The 26281-nt window shown below is 37.2% G+C and overlaps 1 protein-coding gene across 2 annotated transcripts; it reads left to right on the top strand.

Annotated features, from left to right (window-relative positions):
* Positions 1 to 964: 964 nt before the first annotated feature.
* LOC113534995 (tyrosine-protein kinase ZAP-70) lies at positions 965 to 25428 on the top strand. 2 transcript variants are annotated; one of them, XM_026928034.3, is made up of 14 exons: positions 965 to 1117; positions 6763 to 6898; positions 9241 to 9671; positions 11739 to 11899; positions 14406 to 14544; positions 14665 to 14746; positions 17798 to 17820; positions 17981 to 18020; positions 18676 to 18886; positions 18982 to 19188; positions 19992 to 20184; positions 20369 to 20509; positions 22474 to 22586; positions 24237 to 25428. In XM_026928034.3, exons 3-14 carry the CDS (start codon positions 9270 to 9272, stop codon positions 24352 to 24354), a joined length of 1830 nt encoding a protein of 609 aa, XP_026783835.1. In that variant the 5' UTR covers positions 965 to 1117; positions 6763 to 6898; positions 9241 to 9269; the 3' UTR covers positions 24355 to 25428. The 2 variants fall into 2 exon arrangements, with proteins under 2 accessions (XP_026783835.1, XP_026783834.1); XM_026928033.3 differs by lacking the exon at positions 6763 to 6898.
* The last annotated feature ends 853 nt before the right edge of the window (positions 25429 to 26281 follow it).

Below are 26281 nucleotides of genomic sequence, written 5' to 3' on the forward strand. Positions count from 1 at the left end.
CATTCATACACTCATTCATACACTTAAGGGCCAATTTATCATAGCCAGTCCACCTAGTGCCATGTTTCCGGGAGGTAGGAGGAAACCAGAGACCCTGGAGGAAAGCCACATGCGGAGAACATGCACAGAAACTCTGCACTGACAGTAACCCGAGCTGAGGATTGAACCAGGGACGCTGGAGCTGTGAGACGGCAATGCTATCTGCCGCATCACTGGCTGCAGCAATAGCTGAAATAGAAAAAACAAAACAAATCTTAAACGTAAGTAAATAAAATCTCTGGTCCACTTTGAAAAAAAGGGTACTAAACTGTACCATTCCATTGCTAGCGTGGAATCCTTCAAAGTACATAGTATCTGGTACCTTTCGTGTGAAAGGTGCATGTAGTATGTCTTAGAAAGTTTATTCTAAATCTTTTTTAAAGATGTTCTGTATCTACAGCATGTAAAAGACACAATACATATTAAACGTATAAAAGATAAAGGTGACAAGGAAAGGTATAGTTTTGAGAGTGTGAGTCGTAATGTTTCAGAATGGGCCTTCTGGCATGAAGCAGATCAAGGTGTGTGCCATAGATTCCATTTATGACATTAATAATTCCTTCTCATTGTGTTTCAATAAATTTCTTTTCTTTTTTTTTTTTTTTAATTGTTCTGTGCTGGTCATGTGGTAATAATAACCATCAGGCAATTATTTTTATAATACATTACATTATGACACATTTTTGACTAAGCCACTGCTGCTGTTGTACATTTCGCCGAGAGAAATATGAAGTGATTTTATATTGTAAACACGATACACACCGCCTGCTGCCAGAGCCCATGCTACGCTGATTGAGGTGGAGGAGTAAATTTCTGTTTCTGAGAATTGCAGAAAACATGAAGGGGAGTCTAACAGCCCACATAGTTCACCTGCATGTGTAGAGATACACACACACACACACACACACACACACACACACATACAGTAGTGCTTGGCAAGCACAGATGTCATACATCAAGCCAGATCAGAGTTCATCACCTCCGGAGACTGTACACGTTTGTCACTGACGGTTGATCTGAGCTACGCTCCTCACTCTCTCCATCTCTATTTCTCCCTTTGTGGAGCCTCCTGGCTTTGGTGAGTGCTCAATGGGATCATGTGGTCTTTTTTTTTCCTTTTCATCTGTTCTCCATGACGGATGGATGTTCTTGTCTGGTTCTCGGCTGATTTCACAACCGTTCCAGTGTTGATCTAAGTGTCAGAGTGGCGAGTGTGTGTAAATGAGGTGAGCGAGACTAGGAAGGTTGTTAAACTGACAGATGTGAGTTAATCCGAGGCCAAGTTATGAACTAGAACAATTGCAGCCATCCAAGAATGTTTGATGGCGTTGTTCAACATGCTTTGAGTTTTTTTTTGGGTGAACTCGGGCCATGTCGCACTAACAAAAGCCCTGTAACAGCGACAAGGTGTCTTTCTTTTGTCTGACGTGCTGTACATATATCTCTGTTGGTTTTATTTTCAGTAACTGAGTAAATAATAAATTACCTGCTGCCGTTTGGTGATGAAATAATGACACTTGATATTTTAGCATTACATTTGCATTTAGATTTACAGCACTTATCTGGTTTTAGTCGCTCTTATCCAGAGCAAATTACAGAAATGTCTTGTAGGATCCATTAAAAAACATCCTAATGTTACATGCTAGTATAAATAGATCAGAATCTAAGAATACCAATCAAGTATTACATTTCAGTTGATGATTTGTGTACTGTGCTCAGTGCTACTCACATTATGCCCTTTGTCTTGTGTGTCATCTTATTTGCACTAACACTTGTTATACGCATGAAGCTAGCTAAAATATGTGTCACCACAATAAGGTTTTGAATTGAATGATTTTGCAGAATCATGAGGTTGCACACTCGAAATGACTGTCATGATTTTAAAGGTCAATGTAGCACATAATTGTCTCTTAATTGCTAGATGCTAAAGGATTGAAAATGAGAACCGTGCAGAAATTCAATGGAATAATAATATTACTAAAAGAAGATATTTATATTCTTTTATTTACAGTTAATCTAATTTATTTAAATTCTTTACTTATAATGCACCACTCTCAAACTCATGGTCACTTTACAAGGTCGACGTTAGACAAATAATCATCACATGCAAACTTTTTATACGACAAGACATGATGGTCATAAGATTGGATCGATAGACGTACACTGAGATATCAGAAAACAGCTTTATTGTATAGAAAGAGACGAAGGAAATGATTTATTTCTGTTTTAAATACATAATCAAAGAATTCATGGTGTGTATGGTGACTAAGGGTGGAAACGCAATCAAACTGCAGAAAAAAAAATTTTTCATGAGACGAAAATCCTTTATAAATATTTCTAACATTTAGAAATTTAATAAAGGACTGTTTGCATTCACAACCACATACAATGTTTTTGCCCACGAAAAAAAAAAAAAAAAACTAAAGCAGATAGTTCAGCTGCAACCTCAGAGCTGGAGATTTATTTATAGAGCTATCGAACACGCAAATGCACTCATGTTCCGACAAGCTGACATGTTTTGTCCTACCACAGCAGTCGTTAAAAGCCTGCAACCTGCTTTAACCTGCAACCATTTAGCTTAAATTTGGTCTAGCAGTAAAAACAACATTGTAGTAATTAAATAAATCGGTAATCTCTTCAAGCTAATGGTGCTGCATGGAAATGGAAAAAAAAACAAAACAAAAACAACATCTCACTTCATATCAGCTAATGTATTTTGAGATTTCAGATCAGGAAAGATGACAGCGTTGTTAGCAAGTAAAGCAATATAAAGAGCATTAAAATCAGCAGGAAGTCGCTGACAGGATTCCAGGACTGTCTCGGCTCAAAATGCTCATGATATTTCAGCAGACCCATGGGAGCAGCTAAATACGGGCTAAAAATTGTTTGTGGAAAATAAACGGCAAATGCAACAAAAAGAGAATGCTTGCAAAGGCCAGGGTCAGAGGTACTAATGGTCTTGTATGTATTGGAAAAAAAAACGAAAAAAAAACCCAACATTTTGGTTTCCAGCATAGGCTGAGGGTAAATAATTTCCATTGACTTGCACTTTTAGGATAAAGATCAAATCAGTCATGCAATAAATAACATCAATGCATATAACACTGTTCTATATGGTCCAGAGTACAATGTGAATCCTGGTGATGAAAAATAAAACTAGAACAGCCATGCATAACATACTGTATAACCTAAACACAATACTAGTATTTATTTAAAGTATTTATCTTGATTTATGGTTATGAAACTATGGGACGTTACAGCGAGAACTAGGACATAAACGATGCGTACATGGATATTAATGAACAGAACGAGTTAACAAGATGTTAATACTTAACCATTATTAATGGCACTTATGTTAGTTTCATGATGTTTCGTAAAGAGAAATTTACAGGCGTACTAGCAAAGGTAAAAGTTAGCCTCAGAAAACTGTTGGTCAAACTACAGTCGTCTGTTGAAGACTGTGAAACCATCAAGATGGCTGTGGATGTTCTAGCCTTAGGACTGCAACTGCTAAGAACAATTTGCACTCGAGTTTCCATCAATGAACAGTTGAGACCTTCAACACAGTAGACTTTATGTTAAAACTCAGAAATGACTCTGATGCTGGTACTCAGAAGCTGCTCAGAAGCTCATAAGTTCCTGTTTACACAACTGTACTTTTTGACTATGTAGTATACAGTTATAGAAGGGAAATGGTTTATAATTGCACTATCCGGTGTCACCCAGGTGAAGATGGGCTCCCTTCTGAGTCCTCTCAAGGTTTCTTCCTCATACTGTCTCAGGGAGTTTTTCCTTGTCATCGTCGCCTCTGGCTTGCTCATTAGGGATAAATTTATCAATTTAAAATTTATATCCAGAATTTACATATTTCTGTGAAGCTGCTTTGTGACAATGTCCAATGTTAAAAGGATTAAAAGTACTAAAAAAAATCCGGCCGGATTTCTGATTGTATTAAAAGTCATTTAAGAAAATAGAAAAAAATAGATTTATATGAATCATGTCCACTTCAAAAACTTTCAATCAATTTTTGATCATTTTTTAAAGTGGTACTTGTCTTCAAATTGTGTACAGTTACAGCAGCATTCACTGCTAACACTTTACTATACGGTCCATGACTAAGCACGTATTAACACTTAACTAATGATTCATAATGATGAATGAATACATGCAATAATCCTTAGTGCATATGTGAATGAAGTATATATACATTAACAGCTAACTGAGTCACGTTATGGAAAAGTGACATACATTTCACTTGTGATCGTAAGTTTGCAAATATGTGAATAATATGTGATCATAGGTGCGTGTCACCATGTTATATCTGGGAAATTATTTATACCGTATGACTCAGTTAGCTGTTAATGTATATGCTGTTAATGTGTAAGAATTAGCCCTGTCACTCACACACACTCTCACACACTCACGCTCACACACACACACGCACACACACACACCCCTTTTTTCAGTATTTCTTTCAAAATGTCTGCTTTATTGATATGAACAATTAAAACCAAACTCGATTTGAGGTTCCATTTCCTCAAGGTCAAAGAACCATGAAGCTAAAGGCTCAAGGTCAAAGGTCACTTCTGAGGCGCTTTCTCTTAGTAATCACAGTGGTGCTTACTATATCTTTCACTTTTTGCTCTAGGAATTCATTATCTTATTTTATTATTGTGATAAATAATAAAAAACAGTTCTCAGTTTGACTGATACCCCACATTGTACTTAATGCACATCCCTTTTGGAACGATTTATAACGAGGAATTAAAACATTAAGTATTAATAAGTGCTTAGTTGTGGACCGTATTGTAAAGCGTTACCAGCGAATGCTACTGTAACTGTACACAATTTGAAGAAAAGTACCTTAGTAAAAAAAATATATATAGTCATTTACATAAATGGTCAAAAATGACAGTGTTTTTGAAATGAACATACTCCATGAATTGCAGCCAGATTTTCTTGAATACAGTCAGAAGTAAAGCCTGGGATTATCTGTTATTTTTAATACTTTGAGGCTTCAGTTGACTACTGTGGTGTGACTTGTAGTTTTTAATCTAAGATTAAATTTAGTACTTTACATATCAAAAGAGTGTGAGATTGTCCTCATTTACCTGGTCCATAGCCAGAGCCCTGTTGCTCTTTCTTATGCATCCGGAAAAGAAACAGGAAGGAGTCTCGGTCTTCACCGCAACGTTCTTTCTGGAAACTCCAGAAAACGGCTTTGGCCCACAAAGAGTCGTTTTTTTTCTGTTAAAGATATGTCTCTCCCACAGATCTGAAAGAACATGAAATATAGCTTGTCTCATAAGTGAGTAAGATTGATGTTCAAATGTAGATCATCTTTTTTTTAGAAAGGAATTTAAATATGTGCAAAAGTGGTAGCCACTGAGTTACAGACAGACACCTTAAGATTGTCCAAGATGGCGGCGCGCACAGACGCAGCAACTTTCCTCTCCATAACCACAAACCCGCAAATAGTTTAAAAAACTTCAAAGTAAAAATGTTCAAAACTACAAAGGAAAAATGTTCAAAACATTGCTGCAGTTGTTTTTTTATTAACAATGTACAAACAAATCTGAGGTAAACGTTGATCATTTTGTCTAGGTTGCAGTGTTTCTGTGCCTCCACATGTCCTTATTGTTAGCCTCAATCATTAGCTAGCCATATTTACCAGTTGCCTAGCAACTGTCTTCTCAGAATTTTAACCACTTTAACAGCAAACAGCAAATAGTTTGTGTTCACTTTATCATGATGAAAATACCATTTCACACTCCACCACAATGCAAACCTAGCATAGGCATGGACAGCTAAGATATTTATTTATAGCTTTCCTTTACTGTTGGCTAATCTGAGACTTTAAAGGCTCTCAATCTTAAAGTTCATACTTAAACCTCTTGCTTATTACTTAGTCCTAGTCTTTAACGCTTTAGTTTTAATGAGTACCAGTCTTTAAGGTCCTTATACTTGGTTAGTTATAGTATTTAAAGTTTTCTAGTCCCAGCTTGTCACCTTTCATCCTTAAAAAAACATGCTAGCTAGCTAAATTGTTAGCCTCAGCCATTAGCTAGACATCTTTGACAGTTGCCCAGCAGCAACTTTCTCATCATTTGAACCACTTGAACAGCAAAAGTATTACATTACCATGTTGAAAGTGCCAGTTAACACACCGCCACTGCATAAAACATGCAGTAGGCAGTTGTAGCGTAGCGGTTAAAGTTCTGAGCTAGTTGCAAAACGGTTGTGACTTCAAATCCCAGACTTGTAAGACACACCGTGCTAGTGCGGCTTTGTGCAGCTGGTCAGCGGTTTGCATTTACAACAGTTAAAGTACTTTTCTGGTTCGCTCGCCACCACACCTTTGTCACCTGGCTGTCCTTTATGTATATGATCCCTTTGCTGTGGTCTGGTGTGGCTTCAAACGTATGTGTGTTTGTGTGTTGAAGGGTCTTCCGCTCTGCCGCTGTCCTCTTTAGGACTGTGAGCCGGTGTGTCTGTGTTTGTGTGTTATTTTGTCCAGGAAACTGTGGTGTAACATACAAGCGATGATGTTGGGAGCGTATGAATAGGGGGAAGACCTTCTACCTGCAAAGGACACAATAAACTTAGCCATTATGTGCAGCAAAATGTGAAAATTGAGCAAATCTGATCAAACACAACACCGTTTTCTCTTGCTTATGAGATCAAAATTGTCTTTTTGCTTATTTTTGCAAAAAACGTTCCTAGAAACTGTGACCTGTCCACCTCCCACACAGTGGAAAGTATGTATCATAAAATACTGAACTGAGGGAGCAGACGGAGGGAGGAAACAGTCTGATAAGGAGTGAAGGACCGAAAAACACAACATAAATCACAAGAAAAGGTAACAGTATTCGCTTAATATGAAAAAAGGATTATGCAGCACAACTTTGTTTCTAATTTCACGTTCAAGGTCAGAAGCAAAATCTTTCTTAGTGTGTACGGGCTTCATATTTGGAAGCTGACAAAAGTATTACGAATTATATATATAAATATATATAATAATTTATAATGCCACATTAAATAAAACTCTTTTTTCTGTACTGTATTTCCTGTAAATCTAATTCAAATTACGGGTTATGGTTTTAGACATTTTCAGAGTGGTCAAACAAATAAAAATTTTGAAATGTTCTGCTCACGTAGTGAGTTTTCTGCAGTCACGTTAAACATTCGATGCACAGTGTAATTATTTAGGTAGCGTTCTAGTTTCTACCATTAAGCTCTGCTAATGTTAGCTTGCTGCCAATCATTAGCAGCTAATAGCCAGAGTTAGCTTAACAGGAAATAGCTGTTGTAATAAAACGTAAGAACTTTAAATGCCCTTACAGTTCATGCAGTATCTTCCGTATCTAACCGTAACCCATAATTTTGAATTCTCTGTTGTTAAATCTTACCGCTAGCACATTCCAAACAAAGAATAAGTCTTTGTCTTTAGAGCTATTCTTTTCGTTGGTATCAGTCTTTAAGGACCACACACTTGGTCAGTAACAGTTTTAAAGAGCGCACTTCTTAGTTAGCCTGGCCGTCATTCTTGGCTAGTTTCAGTTTTTCAAGGCTTTGCTTAGTCATTGCCTTTAAGACGTTTGCTGCCAGTTGTAAAGACTCTGACTCTTGCTTTAATCCAGTATTTAAGACTTTCAAACTTGGTTAATCCCAGTTTCCCTTTACTTTAATGCTCTGATATCTTGGTCTTGTTTTTTTCCAGTTCAGTTTATATTATTTTTTACAAACATGTGTCATTTGTGTAGGTTTTTTTTTAGGTTTTCTATATGCCTTGCATGCCTGAGAAGCCATTTAAGGCGGGTTAATTGGATCTTAATTGGCTCACGGTTATATTGTAGGTGGTACATTTACCTTGTTTGGACCTTGGGGGAAATATACCTGTACCAACATCATCTTGTAAGAGAGCGGCACAAATCTGAACAAATTGGGGCCGTTTGGATGTATTTCATTTGACATGACTAAAGTTGTATCAAAGAGTACGAATGCCAACCTTGCTTCTAACCATAACTTCAAACTTTGTAACTACTCAAGTGGTGTAAACTGTTACGAATTTGCGAGTGAGCGGCCATGTTGATCTGTACAGCGGGAGAGTGTCAGTGACAAATGTTTTTGTCAGCCTTGGTGGTCTTTATTCCTTATGCAGTAATTTATAACTTACTTTTGACTTGATGATAATTTAGTCATTATCAAAATAAAATGAGCAAGTCAGAAGTGATGCTACCATTTGTGTAAAAACTGATATATTTGTTATATATGTTTTACTTTGCACCTCTTGTTAAGGCTCTGAGTCTTGATTTGTCCCTGTCTTTGAGACCACGAGAGCCTTAAAAATGAGTTTATTGGCATCTGGTTACAGTAACATTAAGAACGCGTGTCCTGTTTTGGGGTGAAGTGGTTGTGTGTGTCACAGAGGAACATTTGAGAAAACGTCAGCACCTGTGAGAATGAGGAGATGTTAAGATATGCACGGGGGGGCGGGGGGTGGGGTGGTTGAGGATGTGTGTGTGTATGAGCTTCCTGTTGTGGCAATGCAGGTCTCAGATCAGCACTAAAGAGTGTCTGCACACTGCAGAGCAACACATAAGCGTACACACAGTTGCAACCCGTGGCATGAATAACAGATGCTGTGGATGACAGAGCCATGTTTCTGTGATCTGCCTGCAGTCCTAAAGAGTTGTGAGACTGAAAGGAAGCACGAAAAACAGCTCATTTTAATGTGTGTGTGTGTGTGTGTGTGTATGAGTCAGAGAGATAGTGAGTTAGTTATTTCCACATTTGTAGTGCAGCTTTCACTGTAACTGTTGGAGTTATGAGAAACAGAATCAAACTGATGTCTTTCTCTGTCTTTTCTTTTTATTTTCTCTTATAAACAACTCATCAGTTTTTCCCTCTTTCTCTGATTCAGTCCTGAAATACAGTATTACACAGATTTTGGCTTAAATATAAATTGTTTTTTCCAATTTTTTTCTCTCTGATTATCTCTTAATTTGGCATACGTTCTCAGAAAAGGGTACTAAACTGTGTGTTTCCTTGTCACTCGGGTGATGCCGCTATCTTTTGCACCTTTAAAGTGTAAACATTTAAGGTTAAAGCTTTAAATGTGCACTACATGCACCTTTTTAGGTAAAAGATACACAGCGTTTCATCTGAACACCCACATAAATCTTGTCGTTCTCCCTTTAGACTATAAATACTCCTGACCCGGCTTCGTCATGATCGACCCCGCGGCCGAGCTGCCCTTCTTCTACGGCAGCATCAGCCGTTCAGATGCCGAGCAGTACCTGAAGCTGGCAGGGATGGGTGACGGACTCTTCCTGCTGCGTCAGTGTCTGCGCAGCCTGGGCGGATACGTGCTGTCTCTCGTCTGGAACCTGGAGTTTTATCACTACCCGGTGGAGAAGCAGCTGAATGGGACTTACTGCATCGCGGGTGGAAAGGCCCACTGCGGCCCAGCCGAGCTCTGCGAGTACTACAGCAAGGACGCAGATGGCCTGGTGTGTGTGCTCAAGAAGCCGTGCCTCCGCTCCGCAGAAACACCCATCAAGCCCGGCGTCTTCGAAAACCTTAGGGACAACATGCTGCGCGAGTACGTCCGGCAAACCTGGAACCTGGAGGTGAGTGTGTTAAAGCTGAAATGTCAAAGGTCAGTGAACGTGATTGTGGCAGTGTAAGGATTGAAGGCATACACATTTAACTGTGTGGAATGAAGCAGCACAAAATGTTTGTAGCTTTGATTGTTCCACAAAATTTGGATTTTAGGAGGGTCTGTGCCAGATCTGCATGATCAAATCACCCATTGGCTTTTCTAGTCTAGTCCATAAATCAGCCTAATTTCAAACCTCCAAAATCATGACTATTCTTGCACTATACTATTATAACTATAATACACTCCAAAAATTGCTACACTACACGGCCAAAGGTTTGTGGACACCTGGAAATCACACTCGGATGTTGTTGAACAACAACTCTCATTCCAGATTCATTCCCCTTTTGCTGTTATAATAAGCTCCATTCTTCTGGGAAGACTTTCCACTAGATTTTGGAGCGTGGCTGTGGGGATTTGTGTTCATTCAGCTGCAATAATATTCAATTCATTTCAATTCAATTCATTAGTGAGGTCAGGCGCTGATGTTGGTGAGGAGGTCTGGGGTGCAGTCGGTGTTCCAGTTCATCCCAAAGGTGTTCAGTGGGTTTGAGGTCAGGTCTCTGTGCAGGACACTCGAGTTCTTCTACTCCAACCTTGACACATCATGTCTTCGGGGCTCGTTTTGTGCACAGGGGCATTGTCATGCTGGAACATGTTTGGGCCTCTTTGTAAATTGTAATTCTGCAGCATACAGAGACATTCTATACAATTGTGTGTTTCCAACTTTGTGGCAACAGTTTGGCAAAGAACCACATATGGGTGTGATGGTCAGGGGGGCACATACTTTTGGCCATACAGTGTAAGACATGTAATATTTCTGATTATGATATTATTATATAACAAAGATAAGACCATTAATCTTAATTTAAACCTTACAACTGTTTTACTCTATTGGCAGATAATTCTGCTTCTTTCTAGAAATTGAAACATGGAAATAAGTAAAATTATCTGTTAATATAATTGAAATAAGAAAAAATATCTACAAATAGGCTCACTAATTTTTTTGTTTAAAAACTAAAAATCTAATAAAGAGAAATAGTTGAATTTGCTGTGATGTGAATTTGATGATTGTACTTGCTAAGATAACATTTTTTGCAGAGCAAATATACTGATATGTATTCGCAAATTAGCATCTGTTAGGCTTGGAATTTTTATAAATGAATTTATATAGTTAATCTAATATATGCAAATCAGCCAACCATGAACAAAACCACCTAAAAAAAACACCCAAATCATAGCACAGCTCAGCGATATCTTATCTTATACCACAGTGTGGTTGAGTTCATTTTCTATAACAGCAGCTCTGACCTTTAATTCGTATCGTAACATAAATGGTTTATATATTTTATTTCCTTACACAGTTTGACTGAGTTTGCGCTCAGTCACATGACAAGCTGCGTATTTTCTTATTAGTATCTTATTAACTGCAAAAGAGAGAATGCAGGAGTATGAACGACTGTTAAATAATAAACAGTTTAATAATGTAAGTGATAACAGGAACGAACTTGTCTCGCAGATGTTCCATAGCATTAAATGTAACTATAAACAGTTAAAAAAACACAAAAAAAACGCAAAGGGTTGTAAAAATAATAAATAAAAAAATTTAACTTGGCAAATTGCTACAGTTATAAGCAGAATAACACACTTCGTGATCATGCTGTTATACGAAAATAATCAATAACGTGGTAATAACGTGGTAATAACAGCACACACCACGCATCACACCAACAGTTATTCAGTTATTCTTTGGTTGTGTTTGTGAGTATACTGTGTGTGAAATGCATGGCAAGATAGTCACATAACACATAATACATAATAACCCCAAAAATATCCTATTTACATTATACTGCAATATATTCTTAAATATACAGTAGGTCAGAATTTATGTTTTCTAAAAAACTACATCTAAAAATGGCAAATATTTGCATATATTCTAAAAATATGGTTTGGAATTTATTGGTTGTCCAAATGGGAAAATGAGTGTAGTGTGCTGACAGCTGTGTGTGTGTGTGTGTGTGTCTATGTGTGTTTTCAGGGCGAGGCCATGGAGCAGGCCATTATCAGTCAGGCGCCTCAGTTAGAGAAGCTGATAGCCACCACGGCCCATGAGAAGATGCCCTGGTACCATGGCAGAGTCCCTCGTCAGGAAGGAGAGCGGCGACTCTACACGGGCTCTCAGCCAGACGGCAAGTTCCTGTAAGTCAGCCTTGTTTACCGGAGTGCTGCACATTTAGGTCCTTCACAGGCCGTTTGTTATCTATGGACAAAAAAGGGTTAAGATTTAATGCACAGAAAGTGTGTAAGTGCTCACCAATGTGTGGTAAAATGGATGCGAACAGTCAGAGACATTCATAACACTTACTGAACACACAAAGAGCAATCATGAAATGAACAGACAGAAAGTGTGTAAGTGCTCACAAATCTTCTTTAAAAAAATCTCATGTCACTAATAAAAAGAAATTTATTAACACTTTAATCCGAACTGAGTAGTGTACACTGCCAGTCAAAACTATTTGAACATGTGGAGGTTTTTATTACAGTTTTTATTACACACTATTGGCAATCAATTAAGGAATTTAAAAAAAATGTAAAAAAAAAAAAAAAGCATCCCATCAAATTTCTAAATCTTTGTGTTTTAATCATCGTCCATTCTCAGCCTGGAGTTTTGTTAAAGGCGAGTGCACATGTCTGATGAAGCCGTTAGTGAGAAAGTTACTGTAAGCCGAGATCTGATAGTAGGCAGTGTTAGGAGACACAAAAAGTAAACCCTTTTTAGTTACATCTACTTTTTTCCCAATAAAATAAAGACACAAACATTTCTCACTTCTCTTATAACTATTTCTACTTGAATTTTAATTCTACGGGATTTAACTCAAATCTGATTCTTGAGGTTTAACCAAAAATGGTTAATACGGGGTTTCAAAAACGATTGAGTGGCTGTGCAGTTAAAACCGTGCAAAGTAAAATGCTAACCAGCACGGCTATACACGAAGTGAACAATGGTTAAATGTACATTTTGGGTATTATTTCTACAGATAATAACAAACAAAAAAAAAGCTTGATTACTAAGGAATGAGCACTAATAAACAATTAGAATGATATATTAATATAATCCATTAAGAATAAATAAAACATATGAGAACTGAGTAAAAGGGAATAAAAGTCTACGGCCCAACGAGATCAAAAGTCAAAACCTTGTAATATAAATTATAAGATTGTATAAGATTAAATAACCTGAATATTACAGGAATCAAAGGCGAACCAAAACAAAAAATCATTTATAATTAATATAATCCATTAGGAATAAATAAAACATATGAGAATTGAGTAAAAGGAAATAAAGTCTATGGCCAAACATGAGATCAGAAATTTATTTATTTATATAATTTATGAGATTGAATAAGATTAAATTGACTCACTGGTACCAGATGTTGTTTTAATGAGTCGTCTGCTTCATTTTGACTTATTATTCCCGGAATAAAGTAAGGAAATTAAACGCATTGAATGCAACAAGAATGCAGTAGCAATAACTCATACACATAGTGTATGTGTGTTTATGTTTATGTATGAAAGTGCGTTATATTGAGTGAATAAATTATAAATTAAGACATCTCGGTGTGAGGGAAGACACTACAAGCTATAATTAGTCATGGAAAAAGTAGCGAAACCTGAGCTGCATTCGTGATGCACACTCGGAAACTTTCACTCATGTGAAAGTGTGCAAACATTAAATATGTCAAGTCGTTATACAGAAATATACACAAGTTCTTAAAAATATTAGTATAAAAATATGTATTGTTGTTATTGTTTGTTTCAGTGGTTCATTATTCCAATAAATGCATTCTTCAGTTCATTAATACAGTTTATACATGTGTCATGTGAGGAATAAAACACTCCAGGGTGTGCTGTTATAGGAAAATAATCAGCGTGGGGCCAAGCGGAGTTACTGTTACCATCGGGAAGTTGATTATTTTCCAATAACAGCACGTCCTGGAGTGTTTTATTCCTCTTATACAACAACAATTTGCCAAAGATTACAATTTTTATTCATTGATGAATGACATGATCATATGGCATACTTTTTATCCAATTATTGTTACATTTAATGTTGCGGAAAGTCCATGAAACGAGTTTATCGCTTACGTTTTAGCAGCTATAAACAGTCGTTCCCTCACCAGCCTTACTTTTTTCTCTTTCTTGAAGTTAATAAGATAAAAAAAACCACAGTCTTCATGTTACAGAGAAACTTGAAGATTTTCCCACGTTGGAGAACTTAACTTTACAGCTTTACCTCTGACTGGTACAAAACACTGACACTGGAGACTCCTTCCTTGAATGCGAAATGAACGTCTCCTTACAGAAAACGTCATCATATCAACAATTAGTCACGTTTTAAATCCGTTTATGTGAAGCATCTGCTGTATAAGTCCCTGATCTGTTACTATAGAAGTGGAAACGTATTAGAGCGAGGGCATTGATAGAAACCTGCGATTTGCTTTGCAGCTGAAACTCCTGTCTGAATCAAGAATTCAACAGCACTGTCGTATAAACATCATTCATTTATGCGACAGGTAGTAAGCATAACACAGCAGTGACATTTAACTCAAAACATGCTTATGTGCTATTTATAGATGTTTTTAATAAATCGTATGTGAAGTGCAGAGATGCTGGTTTGCACACAGGATGTTTTTCCTCTCTGCAGAGTGAGAGAAAGAGATGAGTCTGGCACCTTCGCCTTGTCAGTGATGTATGGAAAGACCGTGTACCATTATCAGATCCTTCACGATAAATCAGGCAAATACTCCATGCCGGAAGGCACCAAGTTTGACACCGTGTGGCAGGTCAGTGGACAAACGCTGCATGAAAAAGTCTTCTTTTTGACACGTAGAGCTTAAATATAATGCTGCAGTTCCACATTGTGAGTGCAGAACAGATGCTTATGGCTGTTTTGACTGTTGTAGCTGGTTGAGTATCTGAAAATGAAGCCCGACGGTCTGGTCACGTTACTGCGGGAACCCTGCCTGAACCAGAACAGCGCAAACCGTAAGAACTCATAAATATGTTTGTTAGAATGCACAACACATTCACGTATCCATATATACGTGTACAAGGCATCACGTAACATCATGCTGTTGAGGTTGTGCTTCTAAACACAGGGCAAAAAGACGTTAAATCGGAATCGTCCAGCACAATTATCTGAATATATATTATATATTATATATATATTATATTACAATACGATATGATATGATATACTGTGTGCTATTCTACAGAATGACTAACGTGAGAACATTTACAGGTCTAACGTAGTGGAACAGAACAGGGTGGAAATACAGAGGAAAGATTAGAGCTAGTATCAGCAAGACTATTCAGCGTGGTACATTAATGGTTGACCTTTCATCATATTTTTAAATCGCTATATCTAAATATTTACAAACTATAAAATTGACTTGAATTTCTGGCTAATTTGGCGTAACAGTGTGGAATGAAACATGCAGAGTGTAATAATAAAACACCACCAAAAAAAAAAAAAAATCACTTATGCCAGATATGATGTCTGTGTGTGTGTATATACACACATATATATATATATATATATATGTATATATATATATATATATATATATATATATATATATACGAGAAACATACTCATAAAAATAAAGACCAGGGTGTCTTATGTATTTACATATAGGACGAAATGTAAAATTAGGAACAGACACAAAACTACGAAATACAGCCGAATAAAATGAACTATCCATGAAAAGTGAGAGTTTATTAAAGATTAATTAAGGATTGAAGTTCATTAAGTCCAACGTTATGAGCAGGAGTTTGTGTATTGAGGAAAATGGCGGACATTTTGAGCAGCACATGTCTTTGAAGTGCAAAACACAGTTTCAGATGAGTTGCTTCATTTTATCTTGTCATCACGGCGGAGGAAAAGGCGGTTTCAGTGATAAAACTGTAAATAATTCTTTATTTTTTTCGAAACACACCTCCTTTAACCAGTTAGTGATCAGGACACAGACGCTAGTTTACATCACTGACCTTGTGCACATGTGGACAATCCAGAGAAATCTTACGAAGATACCAGAATAGATCAACCATCGTATCCCTTCTTCTTCTTCCTCTTCTTCTTTCTCTTCCTCTTCTTCTTCTTCCTCTTCTTCTTCTTCTTCTTCCTCTTCTTCTTCCTCTTCCTCTTCTTCTTCTTCCTCTTCTTCTTCTTGCTCTTTTTTTTTCTTCTTCTTCTTCTTCCTCTTCTTCTTCCTCTTCTTCTTCTTTCTCTTCTTCTTCCTCTTCCTCTTCTTCTTCTTGCTCTTTTTTTTCTTCTTCTTCTTCCTCTTCTTCTTCTTCTTCTTCTTCTTCTTCCTCTTTTTTCTTCTTCTTCTTCTAACTCTCATCTAGATGTTCCTCCTTTTCCTTCAACTCATCATTTGTCATCTCCTCACTGTTTTTCTTTTTCTCCTCCTCCCTTCTTTCTCATAATTCTCCTTCTCCTGCTTCTACACCTCCTTTTTATCTCTTCTCTTCCTCTTTCTCCTCCTTCTTTTCTCACACTACTCTTTCCTCTTCATTCGTTTTCTTCACCTTCTCATCTACCCCTTTTCTCCTTCTTTTTCTTCTCCTTCAACTCATAATTTTTTCAGCCTCGTGTCTCTTTCTCCTCCTCCATCTTCTTCTCTTTTATCTTCTTCTTCTTCTTCTAGTCCTCCTCTTCTGTCTACACCACCTTCTCCTCCTCATTCTCCTTCTTCTACTCCACCCTTTAGCCCTTTAATTCCTCTTACCCTCCTCCTCCTCCTCCTCTTTTCCTTCTTCTCCATCTCCTTTATTTTTTTCATCCTACTCGTTTCCTCTTCTTTCATTTTTATCACCTCATTTCCTCCTTCTGTTTCTTCTCCCCTTCTCCTTCACCTACTCTTCTCGTCATCTTCTTCTCACCTACTCTTCTTCTTCTCATGCTTTGTTTTCTTTCAGCTACTCCATCTTTTTTCCTTACCTTCTATTACTCCTCCTGATTCTTCATCTTCTATTCCTCCTCCTTCTACTCTAGCTTCTTCGACTCCTCCATTTACCTGTTCGTTTCCTTCTTCTTTTCCCACAATTCTTTTTCTCTTTCTCTTCGTCTCACTTTTTTTCTCCTTCTTCTTTTTCTCACCCCGCTCTTCTTTTATTTTCTTCTCATTCTTGCCTACCTTTTCCTCCGTCTTTTTTCCTCCATTTATACTTCAGTTCATCATCATTGTTCATCTTTTCCTCTTTCTTTTTCTCCTCTTCCCTTCTTTTTCCTCATTATCCATATTCTACTTCTACTCCTCTTCCATCTTCTTCTTCTTCTTCTTTTATTCCTCCTCTGTCTACTCCACCTTCTCCTCTTTCTCCTCCTTCTCCCTCTCCTCCATTTTCTCACTTTATTCTTTCATCCAATTTTTTTTTTCATTTACCTTTTTCTTTCTTCTGTGTCCTCTCCTGGTCATCCTTGTTTTCGTTCTCATCCTCCATCTATTCCTCGTCCTTTGACTCTACCTTCTTCCACTCCTCCATCTACCCCTCTTTACCTTCTCATTCTCCGTCACATTCTTCTCCATCTCCTCTTCTCCCTCTTTACCTCCTTGTTCTTTTTCTCACCCTACTCTTTCCTCATATTTTCCTCTTTGTTTTTCTCTTTCTCTGTATTCTTCCTGTTTCTTCTTCTTCTTCTTCTTGATTTTCTTTTTTTTTTTACTCCACCTTCTCCTCATTCTCCTTATCCTGCTTCTACTCCTCCTTTTATCCCTCCTTGTCATCTCCTCTTCTCCCTGTCTTCCTCCTCTGTCTTTTTCTCACCCTGCTACATATTTCTTCTTCTTTTTCCTTTCCTGGTCCTCTTTCCCCCCTGCCTTCTTCACTTTATCCTTATTTAAACTCCCTTGGGCGGTGTGATGCCTGAATCAGGTCTTAAAGGTCTCACTAATTATCCGAGGAGTTTAAGAACATGAAAAACACAAACACTGCTGTTGCCAGGAGTGGGATTGAGGAATTGCTGCCATGCGTTATGTTTTATGAGTTATTTAAGCGTGTGTCTCTGTTTGTGTCTGTTTTTCTCTTCAGAGACTCCAGCCGTGCCTGCATCGGTACGTATGGTGTTTATCACTGCTTATGATCTTAACATAAATTAGAGATGCACACAGTTCAAACTGTGTGCATGTGTGTGTGCATGTGTGTGGGTGTTTGTGTGGGTGTGTGTTTGTTTGTTTGTTTTGTCTTATCTCTCTTGCGCTCTTTTTTTTCCAGAGGAGAGCCAGAACTAATGGCTACACACCGCCCCCTGAAGGTGAGTGTGTGTTAACACAACACTTACTGTAAAAACATGGCTGAACATATGATGAAATGATTATCCGTGTAAATTAACTGCTGAAATGTATGTCAGTGTTTTGAAAAATATTATTTACACCACAGCACTGTTGAGTTCTGCACTCTGATTGGTCAGAAGGTTGATTAATTTTCTATAACAGCAGCTCTGACTGTAGTGCAGCTGCAAATCACAGGTTTATATTAACGTTCTAACACATTGACCTTTCTATCGTTTCTATAGTTTCTTTTCTTCTCTTCTGCTTCTTCTCCTCCTTTTACCCCTGCTCCTTCTTCTTGTCCTTCTCCTACTCGTCCATTTTCTTTTCCTTCTCCCTCTCTCCCTCTTCCTTATTTTTTCTCACCCTTCTCTTTCTTTTTCTTCTTTCTTCTTTTTCTCTTTCGACTCCTTCTACTGATCTTTTTTTTTTACATTTCTTTTCCTTCTTCTTTTGCTTCCCTTCCATCATCTTCCCATTTTCCACTTTCTACTCCTCCTCTTATACTTGATAGTTCCATTTTATTTATTATTTCATTTGTATGTATGTAGGTATGTATGTATGTATGTATGTATGTATGTATGTATGTATTATTATTATTATTATTATTATTATTATTATTATTATTATTATTTCCAGTTCCTGGAGCGTGTAAGACTCTGACCTCGGGGCTGATGGACCGTCAGGCTCTGCCGATGGACAGCGATGAGTTCGTCAGCCCGTACGCCGATCCGAAGGAGCTCCAGGACAAGACGCTCTTCATTAAGCGTGATAAGCTGATGGTGGACGAGGTGGAGCTTGGATCGGGAAACTTCGGCTGCGTGAAGAAAGGCGTCTATAAGATGAAGAGGTGAGAGCTGTGGACCGATGCAGCAGTAACCTATGGGAGTGCTTTGAGAAAGATGAATCTGGGTCTGGTGTTTACTGGCACTTTCTCTTTCTCAGCAAACACATCGACGTAGCCATAAAGGTTCTGAAGAGTGAGAACGAGAAGGCGGTGAAGGACGAGATGATGCGTGAGGCCGAGATCATGCACCAGCTGGATAACCCCTACATAGTGCGCATGATCGGCCTGTGCCAGGCGGAGGCTCTGATGCTGGTGATGGAAATGGCACCTGCCGGGCCTCTCAACAAATTCCTCTCCAGCAGGAAGTAAGGACGTGTTCATGTTGCTGAGTTAACTGAATAACCTTCCATTCAAATGCATTCTACTTTGGGTTCCAGCTTTTCCAGGATCCTAAACAAAATTCTGTTTGGAAATGTCATCTCCTTTGGTAGCTAGTTATAAGTGTAACGAATGGTTCAGTGGATCAGCTCAACTTTATTACAAGCAATAGTAGTGGCTACATTTAATTACATGTTTATTCATGGTGTAATATCAACAACTGTGTAAAACTGAACCATTTAAAATGAGGAAACATGAGAAATGCAGTGAAAATGTTTGATGAAAAAAAAAGATTCAATGCAAATCTGCAGGAACCCCTAAAAAAATGTACACACAAACAGTAAGCTGCAAAGTGAGGAGTACACTGATTCATCTCAGATTTATGGACTTGATATTAAATGCAGTTATACCACAAACTTAAATGTAAGCTAGCAAAGTAAATTGTCTAATATACTGTATGTATGTGTATATACATATATATATATACATATATATATATATATATATATATATATATATATATATATATATATATATATATATATATATGAAAATGATCAACTTTGGAGTGGTAACAGTGACTCCACTTCATATCAATCTGGAAACATCATGCCATCAACGTGCCATTTCATTTGAAATTGGTATGGGACTTATTTTTTAAATTAAATAAAATTAATCTTACCATAAAAACATCTGCTCAATCTTATGTATCAGTCCAAATCTAAATATTTTAGTAGGTTTTATTTATTTATTTTTTTTTACAGTTGTGCATTTGTATGTGTTTTGCCAGAGATCAGGTGTCGGTGGATAACGTGGTGGAGCTGATGCACCAGGTCTCATTGGGGATGAAGTATTTAGAGGAGAAGAACTTCGTGCACAGAGATTTGGCAGCTCGAAATGTGCTGCTGGTCAACCAACATTATGCCAAGATCAGCGACTTCGGCCTCTCCAAAGCGCTCGGCGCAGACGATAACTATTACAAGGTGAAGCGCGGCTCGGCCTGTGTGCACATCGTAGCATGTTGAAAATTATTTAGCATTATTGTATGTTGCAGTGAGCAAGATAATGATACTGACATGTTTTGCACCATTAGAAACCACAAAGAGCAATGTGTGGGTGGAAAAAATTGAGACCAACATCCGTGTTTGTGTTTGTATGTTTGTGTAGGCACGCACATTAGGCAAATGGCCTCTAAAATGGTACGCTCCAGAGTGCATCATGTACCACAAGTTCTCCAATAAAGGCGATGTGTGGAGCTTTGGGGTTACCATGTGGGAGGCGTTTTCCTATGGAGGAAAACCTTACAAGGTATTTATATTAAGAGCGTGATTATGTACAGCTGTTCCACAATAAGAAAATCTGAATATTAAAAAAAAAAACACAACATTTTTGGTACTTAACCGTCATGGATTCCCTCTTCACATTGCAGTTCCTGTGGCGATAAACTTCATGTGTTCCTGTTTATGTTTGTTTCTTGATTTTGTGCACCTGTTTTGTGTTAGTTCATGATTAGTTTGTCTGTTGTGTCTTAGTCCCAGTTTGAAGTCTCATTGTGCATTTGTATGTTGAAGTCTGAGGCTTGTTTTCCTGTTCTGGTTTCCTGGTTTTGTATTTCGCTTGTTTTTCTTGCTCATTGAATACAGATTATCATTGTTTGTATCCTTCTCTGACCTCTGCATGGAATAATGATGACCATATTTGGTTTGCCCTTAATAAACAACATGCTGGTATGCTACAGGTAAAAATACAGAGAAAGGTCTTACCACATTGTTTTGATAAGCTCTTGAAGACTAAGAGTGATGTTTTTAACAAGACTATTAAAAAAAATACACTTTATAGTTGAATGCAAAAGTTTAAATACCCCCTGGACAAAATGAAGAAGGTCATAAATTGAATATACATCAACAAGACAGTTAAATGTCACAGATGTTCCCTCATTATCACAATGATCAAAAATGGTCAAATAGGGTCTTAAGAAATTTAAATTATATCAGTTTAAAGGGTTGCATCTCCCTTTTTGAAAGTGAATCACATTGGAGAGAGATGGTTAGAGTATCCAAAATCATAAATATTAAACAAAGCAAGGTCACAATAATCAAAAGAGCATCACTCAGAATTATATGAATGAGGTAGTTGGCAAGACTTCGCTTTGATATAGAAGATTTCATTGCTGCGTCCCAATTCGCCTACTATCCGTACTAAATAGTATCTGAGATTAGAATTAGTGTGTCCCACATCGTAGTATGTTGAAATGAGGATCCCAAAGGTACCGGGAAGATCTTCTATTTCCGGTAGATTTTTGAGATGTGGATCCGTGGACACTTTCAGCTAATATTGCTCACATCTCCTGAAGGGGGAGGAGTTTTGTGACGGTTATAATGTAGGACGCATTTTAGAGAGGTGTAAATGGAATGTGGAAAAATAAATCAAGGGAATGGTAAATTAAATGATATAGTATAAATTATATAATGAATGAAGAAAAGCCGAAATGCAACAAGGAGTTTGTTTATTGTGAGAGCGTGCGTAACTAGGCGGCGACGTTTTCTTCTGTAACATGACGCGTTAGTATGTCGCGGTACTTGCATACTCTTTTGCTACACACTCAAAAGTATGTATTTTTTCTTCATAAAAAGAGTACATACTTTTAATGCATAGTATAAGTAGGTGAATTGGGATGCAACAGTAGTTTATTTGTATAAATATGGCGAGAACAGGAAGTGTAACTGGATATAACTGAAGAACTGCATTAGTATTCAGGAGACAGAGACCTCTGGTGGCTGGGAGGGGTGTCACCGGGAGCTGCTGTGACAACGTGATATAAATATTCTTTTTAATAACGTGTATGCCATTCTATAACTGCCTCCAATTTATTCATATCCTCTGGAACAGCTTTTGGATCCTCTCGGATGTATTTTGCCCCTACTGTATGCCCCCAACCCTGCATAAATCTTCCTGACGTATCTGTTATAACTCACACACTACTTTCATAAAATTGTGCCTGATTTTTAAAATGTTTCTCCTTATTTTGTTCCAGGAGGCACCCATAGTTCTTTTTTTAGTAGGTAAATTGTAAAATAGAAGGTTTTTTTTTTTAATTCAAAACTTTTCAAAAAAGTTTTTTCACCAGACTGTAGAGGTTTCCATAACCCACTAACTCGCCCTTGCTGATGTATAATATCTTCACTGTAAGCCAATACGTTAATCCATGATAACGGGTTTTGTAGTTATCAAACTGCTAAGTTGCTTGCAAACTTTTTTTTTTTTGCTTGCAGAAAATGAAGGGTCCCGAGGTGATCAGCTTCCTCCAGAACGGCAGTCGCATGGACAGTCCAGCTGGCTGCCCAGAGCCCATGTACGAGCTGATGAAAGAATGCTGGACATTCAAGTACGTGAGCTTCATTAGTTATTGTCTTGTAACATGGAAATAATAATGCTGTTGTTACACTGAAATGGAAGTGCTAAGAATGAACTGGTCTTTACAAACAAAACCTGCTAAAGAAATTATTATTATAATGTTAATAATTATAACAGGAGTTTTTACCTGGTCCCCTTTCTGACAGGGGAATATTCTGGACTAGGACTCAAGTCAAAGAACCTAAAACGTACACTGCGAATGTGTCCATGCGAATCCTTGGGCACTTTTTGATATCCTGGGTTTTGTCCCTGCCATTAGTGTCGTTCTTTACAATGTTTTATACCACAGCACTTCTGAATTCATGATTCTGATTGGTCAAAAGGTGTTGATGAATTTTCAATAATACCTAACACAATAGCGTTTCTATAGTAACCAGTTAAACACGGACATCCCATGGACGGTCTACATAAATGGATTAAAAACATGTCAGTGCTTTGTTACAGTCTGTAAAGCTGTAAGTTTTTTTTTTGACGTCTTCAGGACAGAGAAGTGCTTTGCGGTTTCTCTGTAATATGACAAGCTGCGAGATTTTTTTGTTTTATTAACTTCAAGAGAGAAATAAAGAGAGGTGACGAGAGAAATACTGGTGAGGGAACGACTGTTTATAGCTGCTACAACATAAGTGAGAACAAAAACTAACTTGTTTCATCGACATTCCACAACATTAAATGCGACTATACGCTGATTTTTTTTTTCTTTTTTTTTTTTTAAGCACAATGTATTGTATCATGTACCGATGAGAAAAATAACACAAATTGATCTGGTGTTTAACTGATCACATGTTGTTGTTTTTTTAACCCATGTCTATATGGTTCTAGATTTAAACATTTAACTTTTTTTAAGATTGTAGCTTGGAATTTAATTAGCAGAGAAAGATGTAACTGCATATCTGGGTATGTCTGTACTATTATAATTATGTAATTGTAGTTGTTGCCATGGTGACAAAAAAATTGAATCTATTCCATTTTTTGATATAGTAATGCAGCTTAGGTTTTTTTTTTTTGCTTATACTTTGTATCTGTGTCACTTCCTGTTTACCATGACTTTTCAAACCATGATGACATGCTTGTGAACCTTCTGAATGTTTTTAAAACCCTGTTGGATTAGAGATTGGTTTATGATTATTGGATGATTCAGTGATGTAGATGTGAATTTTAAACTATCTGTGAGATAGTTTGCGTTTCTGGTCATGTGACCTGTCAGAGAAAACGCAAACACAGGAACACTACTTTTTAGAAGTAAGATATTCTTTACATAGTACAGATATTTAGCAGTTTATCAGAGTTATAGACACGTTTTTAACAGAAGTTGTAAAGATCTTAAAATGCAAATTAAAAAATAATCATATGAAAAAGGTGCAAATGAACTTATAATGTGTAGTTTTTAAAAATATTTAGTTTTGCTATTGGCATTATTAGTGAAACAGTCAAATAAACAGAGTTAAATAGATTTTGGGAGTGATTTTAAAGTGATTTATTTTTTTCCCTGTGCTCAGAGCATTATTTTTCCAGGGTAAGGTTGACATTTGCATGGAATTACCCAGAGTGGTTTATTTTTAGCAAAGTGTGTTTCAGTCAGAAGAATGTGAAAGTCATTTTGCATTCTTTCTCTTCTCTGCAGGTATGAAGACAGGCCAGGCTTCGTGAAAGTGGAGGAGAAGATGAGGACCTACTATTACTCCATTTCTAAGAAGAATGCCACTGAGGCAAATGGAGAGGCAGAGAAACCGGATAATTAGCAGCTCAGCTCTGAAAGTTTAATGTTTTTTTTTCACCAGGAATTAGTAACAGCATGATGTGTTAAATCTTGTGTGTGAAAGAAGGCACAGAAATACAAAATCTACGCAGATTCGTCGCATTAGCCTGTTACAGGACTCGCTGTGCTTCAGAGCTCGAAATGTCCAAGCGAAAGCTTTGTGTTTATGAAATACATGAAGGCGTTTTTTTTTTTTTTTTTTTTTTAAATCACATCGTCTTTGACATAATGATGCAAGTTTTTCTTTCTAAGAATGAACATCTTGCTCTAGTCTTGCGTGTCTTTGCCACGTCATCGTTTTTCCTGGAACTCTGCAGCTATGATATGTGGTAAAGCTGAAAAACAAAAATGGCATTTATGAAGTCATTTAATGCTGATGTTTGGTGGTCAATAATAAAGTCTTCTTAGTTCATGTAAGAAATTTTGCAGATTGGGATTTTGGTCAAATCCAAAATTTCAGTCAAATGTTTTAATAAATATCTTTTACGTGTGTGAATTCCTGTGTTTTTGTTGTTGTTGTTGTTGTTGTTGTTGTTAGGAATTGTCATACATACATACTTTTTTTTTTAAATAAACTATGCAAATACAGTGTGTGTGAATGGTTTTAATGCACAGGTTGGTGATGATATACAGAGTTTGTATTGCTTTTCCAAATTTTAACAATTTTACATCATTTGTTAGGTAAATAATCACACCTTTTCCATCTTAACAGAGATTAACATTCTGTGTTTTAATCAATCAATAAATGTAAGATCAATTTTTAAAAAACTCATCTTTTCCAACTTCCTTTTATACTCACCCAATGACTGATTTGCATTCCATCTCATAATTTTATATAAACATGTATTTTTCTTTATTATTCTTTATTATTCCTAATTTTTTACTTTACTTGTATTCTGTGTGTTTTATTATTTTTCCTTTTATTATTACAATTATTACATGGTTTTATATGCTTTGACGTGTTTGTATAGTGTCCTGGGGTACCCTTATATACAATATGCTATTATTATAATAGATTTAAAATAAGACAATAAAATAAAGCAAATTCACTATTTCATATGCATTACATCCATGTCTTGTTTGTACTCATACCTGATCTCTCTCTCTCACACACACACACACACACCTGAGCAAAAAATGTGTTTTTGTGTACTTTTACTGTTCCTCAGAAAAATATCGATATATGCAAGATTGGTCATTTCAGATACACTATATGGTCAAAAGTAAGTAGACACCTGAGTTTTGAAATTCCAATTCCAAACCCATGGATATAAATATTGAGTTGTTCCCCCTTTCCTGTTATAATAAGCTCCACTCTTCTGGGAAGTCTTTCCACTAGATGTTGGAGCGTGGCTGTGGGGATTTGTGATTCCATTCAGCTACAAGAGCATTAGTGAGGTCAGGCGCTGATATTACAGTAGGTGAAGAGGTCTGGGGTTCAGTCGGTGTTCCAGTTCATCCCAAAGGTGTTCAGTGGGGTTGAGGTCAGGGCTCTGTGCAGGACACTCGAGTTCTTCCACTCCGATCTTAACACACCCTGGAGCTCGCTTTGTGCACAGGGGCATTGTCATGCTGGAACAGGTTTGAGCCTCTTAGTTCCAGTGAAGGGAAATTGTTAAGCTACAGCACACAAAGACATTCTATACAATTGTGTGCTTCCAGCTTTGTGGCAACAGTTTGGGGAAGAACCACATATGGGTGTGACGGTCAGGGGGGCACATACTTTTGGCCTTATAGTGTATTAATTTGTCTGACATGCTCAAAGCCAATAAGGCAAACCAAGAGTACATCTACTGCTATGTTACTAAACACATGGGTTAAGCTTTTTTTCATGGCTGAGAAGCATACAGCAAATTCAAACCCGTTACTCTTGTACTCTTAGTCACATTGGCTCCATCCCAAATCACTCT

This window comes from Pangasianodon hypophthalmus, chromosome 8 (assembly GCF_027358585.1).
Source record: "Pangasianodon hypophthalmus isolate fPanHyp1 chromosome 8, fPanHyp1.pri, whole genome shotgun sequence".
NCBI lineage: Eukaryota > Metazoa > Chordata > Actinopteri > Siluriformes > Pangasiidae > Pangasianodon > Pangasianodon hypophthalmus.

Bases quoted from the DNA above. Each gene is read 5' to 3' on its own strand.
- LOC113534995 (XM_026928034.3), top strand. From the start codon at position 9,270: ATGATCGACCCCGCGGCCGAGCTGCCCTTCTTCTACGGCAGCATCAGC. The intron at 17,821-17,980 runs GTACGTATGGTG...TTTTTTTTCCAG, and splicing joins CTCCAGCCGTGCCTGCATCG to AGGAGAGCCAGAACTAATGG. The intron at 18,887-18,981 runs GTGAGAGCTGTG...TCTCTTTCTCAG, and splicing joins GGCGTCTATAAGATGAAGAG to CAAACACATCGACGTAGCCA.